This window comes from Ambystoma mexicanum, chromosome 1p (assembly GCF_040938575.1).
Source record: "Ambystoma mexicanum isolate Mex_15411 chromosome 1p, UKY_AmexF1_1, whole genome shotgun sequence".
NCBI classification, from domain to species: domain Eukaryota; kingdom Metazoa; phylum Chordata; class Amphibia; order Caudata; family Ambystomatidae; genus Ambystoma; species Ambystoma mexicanum.
In genome coordinates this window covers 527,779,420-527,798,975 of record NC_090921.1, presented here as the reverse complement: position 1 = coordinate 527,798,975, position 19,556 = coordinate 527,779,420, and the positions used below count along the sequence as shown (strand labels likewise).

General features: G+C 44.9%; 1 protein-coding gene across 5 annotated transcripts in view; it reads right to left on the bottom strand.

The window, feature by feature from the left end:
* Positions 1 to 18,388, bottom strand: part of PIP5K1C (phosphatidylinositol-4-phosphate 5-kinase type 1 gamma) — a 1,345,879-nt gene extending 1,327,491 nt beyond the window's left edge. For 2 of the 5 annotated variants that reach the window (XM_069649432.1, XM_069649431.1), the window contains exon 1: positions 18,039 to 18,386. In XM_069649432.1, coding sequence (XP_069505533.1) covers positions 18,039 to 18,192 — 154 coding nt within the window. In that variant the 5' untranslated portion in view covers positions 18,193 to 18,386. Of the gene's footprint in view, positions 1 to 18,038 lie in introns of all 5 variants that reach the window. The other 3 variants (XM_069649430.1, XM_069649429.1, XM_069649433.1) reach the window with 3 other exon arrangements.
* Positions 18,389 to 19,556: the final 1,168 nt, after the last annotated feature.

Sequence of the window (19,556 nt, the reverse complement as noted above, 5' to 3'; positions counted from 1 at the left end):
CAACCATATCTGAGAGGCAGTCCAATCTCTAAGAATAGTGGAGCCTTATGCTCAAATGTACTTTCGGATGCAGATGCATGCGATCATGCGGCTGGGCAAAAACGGTGCCTCTTGCAGGGGCTGTAGCAGCTAAGGAAGGCAAGTGAGGCAGTGATGAATAAGTTCCCGCTATTCGAGGAGTGTCTCCCCAAGAGGGCAGAACAGGTTCCAAGAGTTGGGAATAGGACGGTGGCACAGGCTACCTCGAGAAAGGTGAGCGGACCTCGGGGGACACTCATGCATAAGAATGGATGGATGTGCCGGGGCCACCGGTAAGGGTTGCAAGTACTCACCGACCCAATGCGCACTTCGGACCAAACTTCGGCAGTCGAGTCCACTTCGGTTGCGAGTACAAATGCTGCAATTGCGTGGCTCTGCAGTTTTCAGCGGCTGAGTGCCAGGGATGATTCTGTGGCGGAACAGTGACGATTTCTCCTCTCGTAGTGAAAGGATCAACTCGATTTCACTGCAGCACGTCTCAGGGCAAAGAGGGGCGCAGCAGCAGCGCACCCTCAAAGTTAGTCACCACGGCAGGGCGACATGGTGACCGCGTGCACTCGGGTTCAGGCATACTCTCCTAATGCCAGACCTAGGGGGTCTAGGTGTACGAAACTCGACAGGAGAGTGCCTTATACCCAGTGCTTACGATCTCCAAAGTCTCAAGGGTTAACTCGAGACGGCGGCGGTTCCAGAGCAAAGGTCCTACGCAAGCTGGTCAGTCACTGGTTGGTCCAGGAACAGATCCGAGAAGGCTCGCTTGCAGGTTAAGGTAGAGGTGCCGTGAATAGTTGTTCGCCCTATTCAAATGGGTCGCAGTGTCTTTGCAGACTTAAGTTCGATCAGAGGCCAAGGGGGTCCTGCGGGACAACAGCAGGCTCTGGGTGCCAAACCTTCCAGCAGGTCAACAGCGGTTCCTCCACTCGGCTTCTTGGTTTCAGGATGCTTGGATCCTATCCTATGGTCAGTGAGAACTGAAGAGGACCCAATGGGAGATCTGTGCACATACAGGCACACCAGACGTGGACCAATCACGGACCACAGTGGTCCCAGTCATTCCCAGCACACCAGACTCTCTGGCACCCAGGATGTGTATTGAACTAGACAGTTCAGCCCACATTCTGGTGGCACACACACAAGGCATGTGGGAGAATGCATGAACAAATAAGACTGCCCCGGGTCTGCTCGACCTGGGGAAGGCAAAGGGACAAGATGGCCAAAGGACAAGACAAAGAACCTTGTGGCATGGCCATTTTGGAGCCACGCCACCTTCCTGCGGTAAACGCGGTTTGCATGGCAAGAAAGGGTTCGAAATAAGTGAAAGTAAAAGCTGCCACCAGCCCTGCACAAGGCACATCTATACTTCTAACAAAAACATCCTTTGAGGAAGTCTAGGGCCTTTGGAAACAAAAAGGTAAACCCCAGCACACTGTAAGGTACTTTGTGCACTGGTAAAAGTTGCAACGGAAAAGGCTAAGGTAAAGTCCTTTTCTTCCCCTCTAACTCTCTTCCCCCTCCCTCGCCTCCTCCTTTCATTCACTTTCCTGCCTCCAATCTCCCTATCTCCCCCCCAAGCTCGTAATCTAGGCGTTCTCTTTGACTCCTCTCTCCCCTTCTCACAACACATTTCACTCACCTCCCGCCGATACCACCTCTACAATATATGCAAAATCCGCCCCTCCCTCACATTCCACGCCACAAAACTCCCAATTTCTTCTCTCATCTTTTCCTGCCTCTTCTACTGCTCCTCTCTAATCTTTGGACTTCCCGCATCACAGCTTACCCCTCTAAAATCCATATACCACTCTGCTGTCCGTACCCTTTGTCTCCTTACCTCCTGTGACTTCATCTCTTCCTCGCTCTCTCACCTTGGCTGGCTACCTTTCCACTCACAACTAAAGTTCTACTTTCTCTGCCTTGTCTTGAAATCCCTCCATGGTCTTGCTCCTCCTCATCTCTCCTCCCTCCTCACCTTCTACTCCCCCTCCCGCTCCCTTCGCTCCGCTGACCATTTCCTTCTCACTGTTCCTCCCGTTTCCGCTCATTCCAACTCCTTGCACCCCTGCATTGGAACTCGCTCCCTCTTACAATCCGCTCTACCACAACCTTCACCTCATTTCGCACTTTCCTTAAATCCCTCCTCCTCCATTCCCCTCCTTGAAAACTTCTCCTCTGCCCTCTTCACTTCCCCCCCAGGCCCCTCTCTTCTCACCCTCATCTGATTCCTCTCTCCCCTCTCCTACTCCTCTTTTCCCCTTCCATTCTCCCTCGCCCTGTCCATCTCCTACTCCACCCCCACCTCTTCCCTCTCCCCTTTCCACTCCCCCACCTAAGTTAATTGCTCTTTGCACTGTTTTGTTGAATGATTCATGATGTAAATTTTGTTCTCATTGTTAAATGTTGTTATTTTGTATTATGTTGCTCCACTGTACAGCACCTTGGTATAAAGCGCTATATAAATAAATCAAACAAAGTCTCCCAGTACTGACTGTCTTTAAGGGCATGTCAGTTTCCCCATGACAAAGTGAGCGAAAACACAGCAGAGTGCAGCAGAAGGCTGTGCTCCACTGGCAAAAGTCAGGCAAGGCTTGTTAGACAACAGCAAAAAGTTGGAGTTTTCACAACTGGAGGGAAAATTACACATAAATGGGAATCTTTCCTAACAAAGAGAAATGTTGCATTAGTGGTTAGTACCAACGACCCACACCTGAGGGAGGCAGATAGGCTTAAAAGGCCCCCTGAGGTGCAGGCCATTAGATGAGGGAGTTTGAGCAGCAGGAGGAGAGCACGTTGTTGGCAGTCCACGCAGAGGTTGGGAGGAAAGAGAGGGCGTCGAGACCTCTGTAAAGCAGATTCCAGTCGCCAGTCCTGAGAGGGTCCTTTCCCCCCCCCCCTAATCTGAAGTGCAGCGGTTGCACATCGGTAAGTGTGAAGCATGATGGCTGTCATCCATGTGAGCCAAGTTGCAGAGACTGCGGCAGGAAGCATGCATGAGACGTGGGCGGACCTGGTGTGCACCCAGGGGGAACAAGTCAAGCTCCATACTCAACTCCCGGGCACAAAGGCAACTTCAACAAGGAAGTGTGTGCATTCGAAAGGAGCCATCGCAGTGGAAGTCCTGCAGCAACCAAAAGGGATCAAAGATAGAAGATGGTGAGTGTTACCAAGCGTTCTAATCCCTTGCGCAAACAAAAGCAGGCAACAGTAGCAAAGGAGAATCACTTGTGGGTGAGTAAAAGCACCGTTAACCCAAGAGTTAACATACGAGTGGAATTACCTGAATGGCACTAATTGAATATTAAACTGAAGATAACAGATTAAATACTAATTGTGTGTGCCTAAAAGATTCTGAAGTAAAGGCCAACTGAAGCGTCACTTGTAAAGCAGTAGAAAACATTGTATCTAAGTGACTGAACTTTAATAATTGTGAGTTCCAGAGAACAAGCACTGCCCAAAGCTAAGAGTGGTACAAACATTGCCCACAGCAAAAAGAGACTAACAAAAAGGCATACCACCAATCTTATGGAGCCAACACGAAGAGAAGAGGCGAACACAATGTCTTAAAGGGGTGAAGCTTGTTGATGGCGATTGTTCCATCAAATTAAATCTGGTATAAAATCTCACATTGCCAAAGCCAAAAGAAGGAAAGGTAGAATTACATCCATAAGGGCATTTTGGTTACCAGTGTTGCAGAAAGACAAGTGGCAAAGAGGCTGCCCTTCTGGAATCTGAATGTTCAGAAGAGTGCCTTGCCTACATAAAGGTGTTGAGGAGCACTAATGTGAATCTTGTCTTTTCTGAAAAGTTGTTGGAAGTCACAAAACTGCAAACTGTTGAAGCTGTGGTAAACATTTTGTTGTCAGTAGATTTGGAACTTCAAAAGCACTGCTGAATTCTCGAAAATACCCTGGAACATGGCCGCCAGAACAAGCCTCCAGAGACACGACTACAGCTCCGGCGTTGCAACTCAACCCAAGGTGCCGCTGACGGAACCTCACCCTGAGCTACAAAAAGAAAATCAAGTAAGCAAAAAGACTGATGTACTTGCCCTCCTCGACAATAATCCTTTGATTTCAAAGCCACAGCTTAATGAAAAACACTCCAATAGGCATGCGAACACCTTTCCTCTCCTCGTCTCCCAATGACACAAACATCACACACGGGTCTAACAAGAGCAACATACGGGGTGAAGGGGCATGAAAGCATATGGCGCGCCCAGCATACAATGCTGTGTTCAGTTACTGTCGGGCGGGGGAAAGGGGGGCTGGTGGAGAGTGATGCTGCAGGCGCAGAGTGAGACCCGCTTTCTGGCTTTCTAACAGCACCATCAGTGGTGCCTTGGCTGCGTATTTTGGTCTGGCGCACAGCTGAGGCTCTGGGGGAGGCTCGCATGGTGGACTTTGTACGAAACGATGAGCCTTACAAGTATGCCGTCAAAAGTGTGACTAAGGTTAGCATGCTGAACAAGACCCTGCTACCCCCAGTTAGTAGTGTTGCTTTCGCAGGGGGCTGAAGCTGTGCATGACACTGACACTTCTGCGCATATATGGCGATGGAACTCAATAGAGAGACCAGATGAATTTTTGGTTTAAAAAAACAGAAAAAAATACAAGACTTTGACCGGAATTGTTCACGTGCCCCAAGTGTCTTGAAGACAATGCAGGCTGTCTCCTCAAGTTCTAGTTTAAATTCAATTTTAGGTTTGCACAGCGCAGATGCTGTGTCGGCGCTGTCAGAGGCCCTGGTGCTGCAGCCAAGCATGCAACAGGGTCATCTGAATGAAGTCTTTGTGTGCACACTCAATGCCGGAAGGTAAGTCGAATGACCACAATAAAGAAAGGACAAGCCCTAAACAACGGCGTAACTCACTGGCCATAGCTGACCGTGACTTGACTCAACTGAACAAGAAGGTTGGCAACAGAACCTGTGATGACGTCTTGAGAGCGACACGTCCTAAGAGCCACACTTGCGCTTACTGCCGTCTGCTTCAGACAATAGATGGGAATCAGGCCAGAGCTCTAACCTCAGTGCCAATATGGTTAATAGACCCCAAAAACGCCGAAGAGTGAACTCTAGTAGTTCGCCCACGATAATGTGTTCGCAGCCCAGAATGCATGCAGACCGGAAGTTGGTCCAATCCGATCAAGCAATTTTAACAGTTGCAGAGTCAACTATCACAAAGGTCATTCTTGTTCCCAGGGACCGCAGGATACTACAGAGGACTCTTCTACTGATTCATCATTCAATGATCGTGAATACCCTAAAATCAGAACAATCCTCCCTGCTGGAAAATATGAAGCATTAAAGGAAAGGACCAATACAAAAGATATCGTAGAGAAAGTGATTTGAGAACTAACTCCTAATATCATGTCTGCCTTGACAATTGCAGTTGCACCATTCCTAAAAATGTACGAGCAAATTAATGTAACTATAAAGATCAGAGCACTTTCATTGCCATGATGAACTCAAAGCTCGTTAACATCGAAGTAGGAATGAATGCAACTAAAATACAAATAAATGAGAATGGAAAATCTGAACTATCGGCTAAGCTCTTGATGGACCATCTAAAAAAAATAATACAGAAGACAAGAGACTTCTCGCAGAAGTTGCAAGGGAAGCCTTGGCACTTCTAAAACAAAAATCAAGAAGTGGCGAACCTAAAAGCAATGCAAGGAGACCATGATATCACTCATCAAATTGGATATCTACATGCAGAGACTCAATATGAGATATCTACCAACAATGATGGTAATGGGCGATATATTCCGACAATAGCAGAAAATCTGTCACCAGTGTTACTTGGATCAATCACAATCTAGTAAAGTGGTCAACTCCGTGAACCCAACTGATTCAACAAAAAAAAGTGCTAATGTTTTGGAGTCTTCAGGAAAGGAATTTGGGAACTTGAATGAGAATGATGAACCGTCAACTTGACCATCCACCGCGGCTAATGCAGAGGGCTTAATTGGCAACCCTATTAGCCCACAGACAGAAGCACTGGACGCATCTAACAAAGGTGACGGGAACTACTCAATTTTTCACTCTGGTAAGTCTCGTGCTGGTAAGGCGTGAGCAGACAAACTACCACTAGAAAAGACCATAAACTAGGCAAAGGGCAAGAGCTGTAACGCCAATAACTCTGAAATGTTTACGCAACATCAAGGCCTTGAATGTCACCTTCGAATCGACCAATACGTCAAAAATATCTTTACCCACACCGAAATTGCAGGTTCCACCTAAAGCAACAGTGGCTGTGTTAACAATTGGCTCAGAGTCCAATGAGTGACTGAGCTATTAAACCGGTCAACTTATGAAACAGGCGAAGAAACACAGGTTGATGAATCTGAAGATGATACGCGGAATGCATTCTGCATAGAATCTGAGGCGGAGCCAAATCAATCTTTTAGTGAATCACTTCCCAAGGCTAATGAGCATCTTCCACAGCAAGTATGCAAAATAATTCCACCGTCTGGAATTAGGCCCGGAACTGATGCTGAAAATGGAAGCAGTGCATTTGAGAAATCTGGCTTCTGCACTATCAGGGAAAAGAGGGCCAAAATGGAAGCCCAAAATTTAACAAAAGACTGTATACCAAAACAGGGTCGGACTGTTAATTTCAGAAGCTGTGCAATTGCATCTGAAGTGCTTTCCCAAAGCTCTTCACATCGTAAAAATGGGCCTCATTATAACACTGGCGCTAGCCGTGCCCGTAAAACAGGCATGGCTGCTGCCAGAGTTGCATTTTTTCGGGCACCCGTCAATGAGGAATTACCGGGTAATTCCGACATTGCCGGTGCATCAGACACGCTGCGCTCACAGGTGCCGCTCTGCCCGCCAGGCCAGACCTGGTGGGCTGACAGGCGCCCATGAGCACAGCTCGTAGTATGGCGGTTCCAGGAACTACGGTACCGACATGCGTAAGCTCCCGTACCGTAGTTCCCGGGCCACCATGCTTATAAAGAGGCCCAATGTCCTTTCGTGGAGTAGCGAGTGGCACTCGGACTCGAAAAACAAGAACGTCTCATGGGGTGCCGATAAGCAAAGATCGCAACATCTCCTACGTGAAAATACAAAAAGGAAACCAAAAAGTCTGCAAAAATGATTGCTTAATATTTGAACGCATTCTACCAGCTAAGATGGGCTCATCCTAAATAGAAAAAACATTTGTCTATTACACTACGTGCTAACCTTAAGAACGATTGAATTGGAGGACATCGCAATTGTAGAATTCATGGAAGAACCAACGCATGATCGGGTGTACTTACATATTCTTTCGAGAATGAGATGCGTCATTTTGAGTTTTGACATCTTGGAAGTAAACCCAGATTCTAAAACGGATATAAGCCATGACGATCAAAGTCTTGATGAGGACCAAGACTCATGACAAATCTAGGAATTCGAGCTCTTTAAAAGAACGTCTGACTGTGCCTGCAATAGAAAAGGAGAATTCATCCAACATAGAGAAAACACGCACAAAAAGCTCTAGAGATTCATCTGGTGGCGACACCTTGGGCGCACGAATAAGAATAACTAGCTTGCAGCAACAAAGTGTGTGAAGTCAAAAATGCAAAAAAATATTCAGGCATTGCAGACGTAAAAGATGGCAAGTGGAGTTGGATTGTTGGTGCCCTGGGCAGATGTAACTACAGCTAATGCCGACGGGATTTTAAAAAGAACTATATACCATATTGGTACATGGAACACGAGGGGCTTTGCGCATCTGTTCAATAATGTAGCTCACAGATTGAAGTCTCTTGATATATTGTGTTTACAAGAAACCTGGCTCTATGTAGCTCCAGTCGTGGAAGGATATGAGATAACTATAAATGCTGCAACAAGAAGAAAGAAAGGACGTGCCATGACCGGCTTGCTCACCCGGATTAAAAAAAAACCAGTGAATGTTGTGTCATCAGTACTCATACCCAATCTCCACATATTCGATTGACTATAATTGAAATGTCGGATGAACTGAAGACTCTTGGAAATAAAATGTACATCTTGAACGTGTACTGAAGCATCAAGAAGCTTGCACTCTTACATCCATCGATAATATTGTCAATTATCTCTGACAGCTTAAGTCTACGGACATGTGTCCAAATATCAAATTGTACGGTGATCTAACATGGAATGTGTCACTATAATGCACTCAGAAAAGCCTAAAACAGGAACGACCAGGCGGTATTATCAAGCTGCTACTCGCTGGTAGGAAGAATTATAGGCTAGGGACATGTCCTTACTAAATGGAAACATTGCAGGGGACATTCCTCCATGACCCACTTGGAAAAGGAATATGCAAGACTCCATCTTAGACTACTTCTTTGTTTCCGAACAAATCGCCCAAAGAATTGCCACTCTGCATGTCATCAACATGAATCAAAGTGACCATAATCTCGTGGAAATAACACTCCATGGGCTCCCGAAATTAATCTCAGCCACATGGAACACAGCATTGATTGTAGAATCTAGTAGAAACAGACTGCGGATGAATGATGGTAAAGTGGAATACATCACAAGAGAATTCCAAAATGGATTAACTGAGAAGAATGGCAATAAATTAGAATACTGCCATGATGCCTACCTCCAAGGAGCCAGGTCCGACCCAGCAACCCCAGAGGCAGGCATCATTTCCCCCAGGGAAGTGCCAGCGGGCCCAAGATGGGGCCCTTTGGTCACAGTCCTGGCGCCTTAATCGCCAGGCTCATAAAGCTAGACGTGTTCAAGTGTTTTAAGGTGATGCAGACCATGCTGCTACATCCAGGCCCTCTTGAGGCCTGAATGGAACTACTTTACCTGTGGAACTACTTTCCCTTGGGTGTGGTCGGGGAAGGGTACATACCTGGAACTTCTTCCAAAGCTATTTAAACCACGCCCCATCAGCAACTCACGCTTCGCGTTGTTCTGCTCCTCGCAGCTGGACGCTCACCGTGTCAGCTCCTGCTTCTGGACTTCAGCCACGCCTGTCAGAATCCTGGGTCACCTGCTAAGAGAGAATTGGAGAGAAAGAAGACCTTACCTGCTAAAGCTGCATCACGGAGACTTCACACCGACGATCCTGAAAGCGAAGACATCATTTTAAAAGCATTTTGCTTCGATCGCTGCAGCGCTGCATTTCACTCACCTTTCCTGGGCACCTCCATCTTCAGCAGCGATCATCCGGATCCGCAGCCACTTCCCAGAGCCTAGAGAGAAAAAGACAAGAACACAAGGTGAGAGAAGGAAGGGAATAGGAAAAACTCAGTTTCCTTCTAAGACTTACCTGTTGGGTCATTCCCATTTCATTTCGGGTCCTGCCGCTTCCTGGCATTCCGGACCCCGGCCCCTATGGGGAAAAAAGACAAAGACATTGAATGAGCGAATGCAAAGACATTACCCGAACGCTCATCCAGAACTTACCTGTCATTTACTGGAACTGCACGTTTCACTTCGGTCGGCGCCATATCTCCGGCATTCCGAACCCCAGCCCCCAAGGGGAAAAAGACATAAGCGTTAGCGCTTGCTGCAATAAGACAATGAACATTATTATTAAGCTTGAACTTTTGAACTTGCTACAGAACTCTTACAGCGCCTTACCTGAATAGTCAAGCTTATTTGAACTCCCATCAAACCTCAATCCAGTGAAGTAACTGGGTTTCAACGCGCCCCTGCATCAGAAGCAGGATGGAGAACTCATCCTTCCAGACCCTAAGGTGAGACTTCACGGGGAATCGAGGAAGGGCATCGTGGAGGGTTGGAAGGGATTGGGAGGCTTGAGCATTATTCCGTCAGTAGGTAATACTCCCTTTTCACGCACAGGGGACTATTCCTGCGAGCCAGTGAGTCCATCTTCAGAGTCCTGCGCTTCACCATAGAAGAAGCATCAGCACTCGAAGCCAGACCTGCGCCTCCGTGGGAATCAGGTGAGCGTGACAAATACTGCGCATTCAATTTTTATTTTTATTTTTATTTTTTTAAAAACACATGCGTATGATTTTGAGATCTTGGCAAAGAAAGGAGCTCTGGAAAGAAATCAGACACATCACAAAGTCAGTTTACAGGAACCAGCTAATTGAGAAAAAAAGGCCAGACAAAAGTATAAAAATGTATACTTTCGCACATGCACATACACATACTGGAAAAATGCGACGCGAAAGCAACGATGAGCAGTCTATCATATAAAAACTCAAGTGACTTTTGGAAACTTAATGACACAAAAGTTCCCCACAACAAACTATCATGAGCAATATGGTCTCAGAGACACAGTGGGGAAAGCCTTATAATGAGTTGTATAAGAAAAGACTGGTCCCACTGAAGATCCAAGACTTCCACAGCTAGATCATTGGGACATCCGTATTGAGAAAGATGCCATCCTGAAGAACATCATCCAAATTAGCTCTTCTAGAGCACCTGGTCCCGACAGCATTACAAACCTAATGTTGAAAGAAAATCCAGAGGAGTGGTCAGAATTTTGCACAGTATTGTTCACTGCAATAATGAAAAAATGTGCAAACCCATCGTCGTGGGAGCGTGCAATCGTGGTGCTTATATTCAAAAAAGGTTTAAGATCGGAGCCAAAAAACTACTGCCCGATTTCCCTCCTTGGCGTTGTGGGGAAGATCTTTGCCACCCGAATTCAACAACATGGATCAGAATCTCCTTTACATATGATCCAAGGCAAACAGGGTTTGTTAAAGGCGTCGGACGTGGACTAAATTTGATATTAATCAACTTCTTGAAAATGGAAGCGATTTGGCTTGGGACGAGAATCTACCTCGCATTTATCGACCTGGCACATGCCTTCCACAGTGTGTACAGGGAGCTTTTGTGGACAAAACTGAAACAATGGGATTGTCCATTAAGCTTGATCCTGGCATTGAAAGAACTGCATACGGGGACGGAAGTAAGAATTCGCCTTGACCAAGCTGGCACCCTGTCTGCACCCATAAAGACCTTTAGAGGTGTGAAACAAGGGTGCCCATTGGCCTCCATTCTATTTAATCTGTTTATATCAGATATTGGTATGTCTCTAGGAAGCGTGTCTGCGTTTCCTTCGAAAATGTATGATAAATATCTTAGTTGGGTGCTATATGCGGACGACCTGGTCCGTCTTGATGTCACCCCCATAGGACAACGGAAATTTTCTACGTTGGAAAAGTATGTGGAAGTGAATGGGCTGAACATAAACCCTTCGAATTCCGAAATCCTCCAAAACTTAAGGAAGAAAAGGATTCTCCAAAAAGAGGCCACGGTGGTATCTAGGGAAAGAAACACTAAATATTGTGAACCACACTAAGGGACCGATTCACAGAAGCAGTTTATGATGGTGCAATCTCATTGGAACATGCTCTGTGAATCAGGCTCTAAATATCTATATATGTGGATTAATAACAACATTAATGATGCGCCCTGGGTTGAAAAAGCCAAAGCCAAATGCAAACAACTAACAGTGCAAGGTTCTTTAATAAACAAAAAAGTTGGCAAATTCTCGCTAAAACCAACAATTAACTTGTATAGGCAAAAGGTGGTACCGGCACGGATTCATGGAGCAGAGTGTGCATTAGGTAGTTCTCATTCAATATGTGCATCCTTTGAAAACAACTTTTGGCGAAAGTGCTTTGGTCACCGAAAGGCGTTCCGACCGATTGTATTAGATATGAGTTGGGCCATACATCAATAAATGCCAGAGTGGTATGGAACATGCTGTCACTTTATAGGAAATTGATCGCAGACGAAAGGCCTCCACAATTCAATATCTTACATAACCCAAGCAGTGGCAAGAAAGAAACAACCGTTTCAATGGGTTGAATGATGTGAAAAAACGTTAAGAGAGCTTAACACCAACAACAATACTCAACAAGTGAATCTGAATCTGGTCCAGAAAAAACACTGGATTCAAGATTGGATAGACACTGTAGATTAGAGATTAGGACACAAACTAATGCAAAATGCTGCCAGTGAGGCAAAAAGAACTGAACATGTTACCCAGTTACCAGGAGAAGTTCCCAAGCAAATACCACAGGGTACATGAAATTTCGGCTAAACTTATTTTAAACTAAAGAGGTTCGAAGTTTGTGGAAAAATAATCTGCCTCAAGATCTCAAGTGCAAATTTTGTAGCAGTGTCAAGGAAACTTTGAAGCATCTAACTCTTTTTGCCCAGCATTAAGACCCCTGAGAACCAAACATCTGGGAATTCTTATATCAGAAAGTTATCTATGTGTGGTGAGGAGTGGTGATCGGCATGCTCCGATGGCACAAACAAAAAACTAGCCCTTGCTCTAACATTCTATCAGGATTGAGAGGACATGTTAGAAAATGATGGCATTGTCATCAAAAACTCAGAATGTACGTGACAAAAAAGAAACACACAAGTAATTCACCTTGGGAGATGGAATACTTTTGACTTCAAAAAGGATGAGTTGAAAAGACTTGTATGACATATGAGATTAAATGAATTGTATTTTAAAAGTTTATAACAAACTGAATTTAAAAAAAAGTTTTTAAATGAATTATTTATACAGCGCTTCGCCAAATCAGGCCACAGAGAACACGTCTGCATACAATTATCACCCAACACTTCATCTGGTAATTTTCCCCCATGTGTTAGACTCTGCAGCTATTGCTGGGTTCAGCAGACTCTCCCACAAGCCTAGGACTGAATTATGAACATACACATGAAAGGCCAATAAGCTTACCAGGCTTTGGCTCCACTACTGACCAGCACAGAGCCCTGGAAGAGGGACGTCTCCTAAATGGTGGTCAGACATCGTAAGTCCTTGCCCTCAAGCAAGCCAATGCTAACACCTCGGACACTAGCTGAGAATAGCGCAAGAAGCAACATGTTAAGTATTAAAACTAGCCAAAGACGGCAACCTTTGGCTGGAGGACGAAATCCCTAAGCGAGGAGTAAGAAATGATGATACTGAGATGGAGCTGGAGGTCAGGAATCAAATGGAGCACTGTACCTTGGAACTGAAAACTCTGGGAAGATGGATATTCCCCTAGTTATGCCTTGAAAACACTTAAGTTGTTCAATTCTAACACTGCATCTTAAGATGTTCTCAGAGAAGAATATCCCATGTTGTGTAAAGAACCAGCTTTACCTTCGAAGAGTGGATTCTAGCCCAATTTCAAAGCTAATAAAACCTTTCTTGAACCTCATATGGCTCATCCCTCGTAAAACATATACAGACTTAAATGGGGTAGAGCCAGAGAGACGAAGGAAACATCTGTGGAGCCACTCACGGTAGTGGCAGGATGACTAGATTTTTTTTTATTGTGTTAGCTGGGAAAAACAATGGTAATACGAGTCTATCCAGTTGGGTGGAGGGGGCCTTCAAAAAGCCTACTTTGCCACCACCAGGCAGATATTTGGGTAAGCAGTTTTCGCCCATTACCCGTAGAGCAGTGGAATACAAATATTTTCATACCAAGCCCTTCCCCCTCACCTTGGCGTTGCCACCCCCCATGGGTCCTTAAAGATGTCCAGGGGAGCCCAACCATCTTTAAAATATTAAGAGATTTTCTACTGCTTATATTTTCTATTAAAAGCATTCACCTTAATCCTTTTCAAATTAAAAACAGTCATCATAATCCCTTTTTCAAAAGAGTCTGCTGCTCCCCTAGAGATCCTTCGCCCCCCACCCCCAGTTTGTAGACCACTGCAGTTAAGGTGACCTAAAAAGTGCCATTCACGTAAGCGACAACCCAGACATGCGTCCACTCAGCAGTCTCCTCTGCCACGGACAAGATGAACTGGAAATGAGCGACGTGAACAAGTGAGGTGGCAGGTGCATCCAGAAACAAACAACAAAGCCTCTTATTTCATACATCTTGACCCCCAGAATACAACATCTGAATATAGCCCTAAACAACTACCAACTAGGAGGCGTTATAGTTATTTTTTTGTCGCAGGTAAGGAATTATAAAACAGTCAAAAGGTAAAACAGTCAAAAGGAGGCAGTCAGAACACAATATCTGTACAGCATGTCCGGGCCAGTATCACAACTGCTAACCAGTGATTTACAATCATGACAACGGAAATTTTATGCACCTATTTTTTAGACCCACAGTGTCACTCTGATGATGATTGGGCCCTCAAGGGAACAAGGTGGAGGGGCACCAGTACTAGCCTATCAACATAAAAGTAATGTACTCTCTAACCCAAAGCAGATGTACCGGAAAGTAAGGATTAATCAGGAGAGTTAATGTGGACCAAAATTAAATGCAAATAATTATGTGCTGGATGTATGATCTGCACTAACCCTCAAACAATAATGTATGACTGTTACACAGAAAACTGAATGCAGGTATTTTACTATTCGTTCAAAATGACAGAATTCTGACCATGCAGAGAATCTATCGCAACATTCCGACAATACAGCAGAGAGAATCTCAGTTCAGAAAGTCACTCACTAACACAACAAAAATGCAATCCTAGCAATGGCCATATGGATTTGCCAATGTATGAAGGAATTGCAAGTCATGAAGTAGTCTTATTATCTCAATACAACACGTGGCATGAAAACTTTTTTTCCAAAACATTTTCAAGAGAATTACATTTCTGCATGTCACTGTTTGAGAAAGGATGTTAAATGTGGTTACTCTGTGTGGCATCTATTGAGAACATGTTTATAAAGACGGGCATTGATGTTCTGCCCATTCTAACTACCTTACTCTTAAAAAGCCCTCGAAACACTTGCACGCAGTGACACTGGCATGAAGATGCCTATGCTAAAGTCCATCTTGGGCCAAAATACAATATTGACACTTGAATCAACATTCAAATACTTAATATATTCTATGCAATGTTCATATGTTATGGTTTGAGGGTTCGCATGGATCATACAGTGATTTAGCAGACACAGGACACAAGTGTCTTACCCTGGGTGCAGTCACGGTGCAAAGCCATGAGACAAGGATTCAAGAGCATTCTTTGCATAGTCATCAACAAATTTATGAAACTTGTAAGTTACATATCACCCAGAAATGATAAAGAAATCAGAAATGCAACACCAGTTGCATTTATTACACTAAACACGAATTAAATTCTGCCCAATAAATCATTCTTGAGTAAGGTGTTACGCATGGTTTTACTGCAAGTTGAAGTCTCACCCAGAGTTGAATAAAGCTTTGAATCTTAAGGGTAACGCTACACGGGTTTACAGATTTACAAGTCGAGCAACCTTTTTTTAAAGCAAAAAGGGAAACATACACCCTATAAATCAACTCTTATAAACAAAGCTCTAGCTCCATTTTCTCCTAATTATCCACGTGGTCTGTTTTTCGGGAAACCGGGGATGAAGATGTACACAGGGTGGGGGGATAGGCTTGGGATAGCACGGTTAAGTTCGATACCATAGCCACCAACAAATAGCAAGTTAACTCCCATGTCACCAAAAAAGAAAGTTTTTAACTTTTAGACTTTCATATAACAAGCTAAGGCATTAAGTTATTCATAACCAGGATTTTTAGCACCCAGCACAATTTATTGCAATACAATCTTAGAACTAGAAAAGTGGCGCCAATGCAAATTCAGTCATATGGGTTAAAAAAAACTTTTTGAAGGGCTTGTCGCTCTTTTGTATTTTATTGGAATTCTTAACATGCTTTCGCCAAAGCACTGCACAGTATAATAGACAGTGCAATGAAAGCAAATGATGAAAATACTCAGATGTGAAGAGAAGTGCAGGAGTCTGAAAGAAAATATAAATTAAGATTGGAATGGAATGTGTGAAAAGAGGGAGAAGACTGAATAGATGAAGGAAGAGAGTTCCTGTGCTTAGGGACCAATGATAGAAAAACAGTGGAAGTAAGATTATGCACAAGGGAGTTTAGGGATATAGGAGAGGCGGAGTGATTCGGAATGGGGAAGACGAGAGTGAAGGTACAGGGAGATCAAAATGGACAGAGTTCAGCGAGACGATGTACAAGTTTACAGACAGTACAAAGGATGTGAAATAGTAAGGGGTGGAGAGTCGAAGGGGAGAAGAGAAATTGACAGGAGAGGGCCCAATAGAGAAGCAGGGTGGGAGAGAACGCAAATGGCAGAATTAAAGACTGACATAAAGGGCTAAGGTAAGAAGCACAAGGTCAGACTATAAAGGACAAGACAGACACCGTCCAAAAAAAATATATAAAAAAAAAATATATATATATATATATATATATATATATATATCCCATTTCAACCACAATTTACTATCAGCCTGTGCATTGGATTGGACTGGGTGCATCAACATTATTGTTCTGGTGCCATCTTACACTTCTACTCGCACACCTGTCAATATAAACATCTATCCCCATCCACCCCAAAAAAAGAAATATTTATAAATCACAATATTATAGTTAAGCAGCTGCATCAAGCCCTTTTTAGTGTGACATCAACAGACACCCTTCTTTAAAGCTGCACACAGCACGGAAGACAGACGGTTTGGTACCAACTTTCGCTACTGCAGAAACTCAAGCCTTTCATGCCAGAAAACAACTTTTGATCTGTTGTGCAAGCCTTGGTCCTACCCCACCTGGATGGTGGCAATGCACTTCTGGAAGGCCTTCTTGCGACTACCCCGTCACCCCAAAATGTTTTTCATGCTGCAGCAGGACTCAAAGGGCTCTGAAAATCTGACATCATACAGACCCTCATCGAACTGCTTTAGCTCCCGCTACAAGAACGCATAATTTTCAAATCCTCCACGACTCACCCTTAAGTCCACACGCTACCTCACTGAAAAAACTAAGCATCTCCTGAGGCTTACAATTTACCAGAAGTAAAAACATGTGCAGACTAACCCCACTGGTGCAGGAGAGAAAGAACCAGAAGACAAGCCTTCTCGGTCTAGGCTCGGTCTACACCCTGTCAACGCCAGACTCGCACCCTCACTTCTTCATTCAGGAAGGAACTCAAGACCATCCTCTTACAGGAATGCCTCCTATGCCCTAACAACTCAGTCCACAATACGTCCTCTCCCCACTTAACCTGAGACTGGGTGATCTGCTTTTCCGTTTCCTCCAATGGTTGCTTGTAGATCCCTTGCTGACATATGTAATACAAATGTTTGGTGAGGTTGTTGCAATATTGCACCAACTTGGTTGTATCTATGATATATGTTGTGGCATTAACACTGCTTCTGTGCGGGGCGGAGAGGGGGTTAAGAGGTAGGAGGTGTCACAGAGCTTGTTTGTCCTTTGAAGGGGGGTGGGAGGGTCATGGCACATCACCTCAGGAGAGGTTGATTAATCCCTTGTGTGAAAACAAAGGGTTAACACCTTAAAGGGCACTTAGGGAATTGCTGATGGGGTAAATCTGCAACGGAGGCAGATTGTAATGAGGGAAACTCCAGTGTACTCTTCTTCTAGGTGGGGAGAGGATGGCCAAAGGATGAGGTATTACGTATGGCTACTCCTTGGAGCGATTTCGTGAGATTGGTCCATTGGTAAGAGGGCGATATCCAGACCACATACATAGCATTGGTGCAAACGTGTGGGACCATCCGTAGGGTCTGGAAAAGTGGGTACACGGGTCACACATTAGTGAAAACAGAGTGCACATCCTTTGGTAGCGGGCTAGAGCGCATGTTGCATTTCGGGTGGGATGGGGATGGGGTGGCCGTAATTCATCCTACCGTTGAACGTGCAGTTTTTTTTTTTTTTTTTTTTTTTTTATTAAAATGCATATGGTTTATCACTTTAAACCTTACAACGTGCAGTCATTAGGCGGAAACACTTGGAGTGCTTCCTCAAAATACGAAGCGGTTACTCGACAGGCAGAGTACAACGCCCGGCAGTGGAATTAACAGCACAGGTGCCAGCGATAAAGATGTTGCAGGGAAAGGTGATCGCAAGACACATGTTTGAGGCCTTATGGTGCATCCTAGGGATACATCCTTTGAGGGATCCTTGGGTAGCCTTCCATCGAGAGCAGTAGGGGATTAAGGAACGTATAATTATGTTACTTACCGTACCGAAATCGCCTCACAAGTTCCCCTATACGCCCCCCGCGCTCCGGGTGTCATGACCCCCTCTCACCTGCCGCCGTGTCCCCGGCCCCTCCTTCACCTTCCAACGGCACCAGCTCCCATTCGTCCTGCCCGAGGCCCCTGGCGACGCTCTCATCTATGGAAGAAGCAGTAGCAGCTGAAGCGGGGGCCACGGCCTCCTCCTCCGGTGCGGGATCCTCCATTCCCTGCGCCCGGAATCAGTGCAGGAGCCGCGTGCCCTCTTCGCTCAGGCTCCCATGTAGCCCCTGCGCTCAGCCCAGATATTCTCAGCTGGCAACACCGTTAGCTGTCAGACTGCCGCTTAGTGCGCGCACCCGTGACAGTCCTCCCCTTGCGTCACCGTACTCCTCCCCTGAACCTTGACAACACGCACGCTACAACCACTTCCAGCCTCCGAAACACGGCGCCCCGCCCCCTAGCAGAACTCCGCCCACAAGCTACTTGACCACTCCCTCACTGAGAAATTCGACGTTTCATTTTGTGCGTCATCTCGACTACGCCTACTCCTTTTTTTGACGTCGAGTCAAGGCGTGGAAATGAGACAGTTATTGCTAAAATAGAGGTCTAATAACCAGAACGCTCTGTGTTAAAAGGAGACTGAAGTTGGAGATTCGAAAGTAAGCAAAAATAAATACTGTTTTCGAATAACTGCAGCTGATATTGTACAGTTTTGTCAAATGCAAGCAAGCATTTCTAGGACATCTGTAAATCCTCATAACTATCAAGGCTGTTGGGAAATATACTTTTTATTGATAGGGTCGAACCTGACATATTTGAGAATGGTTAAGTTAGTGATATTTGCTAAGATTTAAAAAATGATTCAATAGCCGACGCTCCTAGTAACTTTTTTTGCAACATTCTTGGCTGGATTTGCTTAAGATATGTGTTTGTTCACCGTTACTATGGCATCTTGAGTATTTGAATACACACATGAATATTCCAATATGGCGGATATGATTATATTGATTCGCTACTTAAAGATGAGTGTTTCCTACATGTCAGAGACGGCAATTAATATAGGAACCTCGTGCTTCTCTTTCTTTAATCTCAGAGAACACGACTACATTATTAAAACCTAAACTTTGAAATAAAAACTACCTTTCCCATGAACCAACAGAAAACGTGTAGGCCAAATAAAAAACAAGCATTGGCAACATGTTACATGTATAGATAAAATGCAGTACATTATTGAGTTGTGCTAATGGAAATACTATTTTCAGTGCAGTTTCTACTATGTGCATGACTAATGTTATTTGTCTGCAAACACTAGGGACGTTTTAAGGTAAGTATGGTGATTTTAAAGGTGAGCTAGGCTGTGCGTGTGGGCGATTGTAGCGCGAAGGTTCGCAAGATCGGAAAGCGAGATTGGAAGCAGGACTTCCCCTAAGATCATTAGGAGCACAGCATAGCTAGCTGGAAGCACGGCAGCCCAATGCTCTCCGTGCAGACTCCATGCCATGGACATAATTCTCCTCGCCTGCATACAGGTGAACCATAGCACTCAACCTTTCATGGCCCTTGGGCGGGTGAAAACACCAGATTTTGT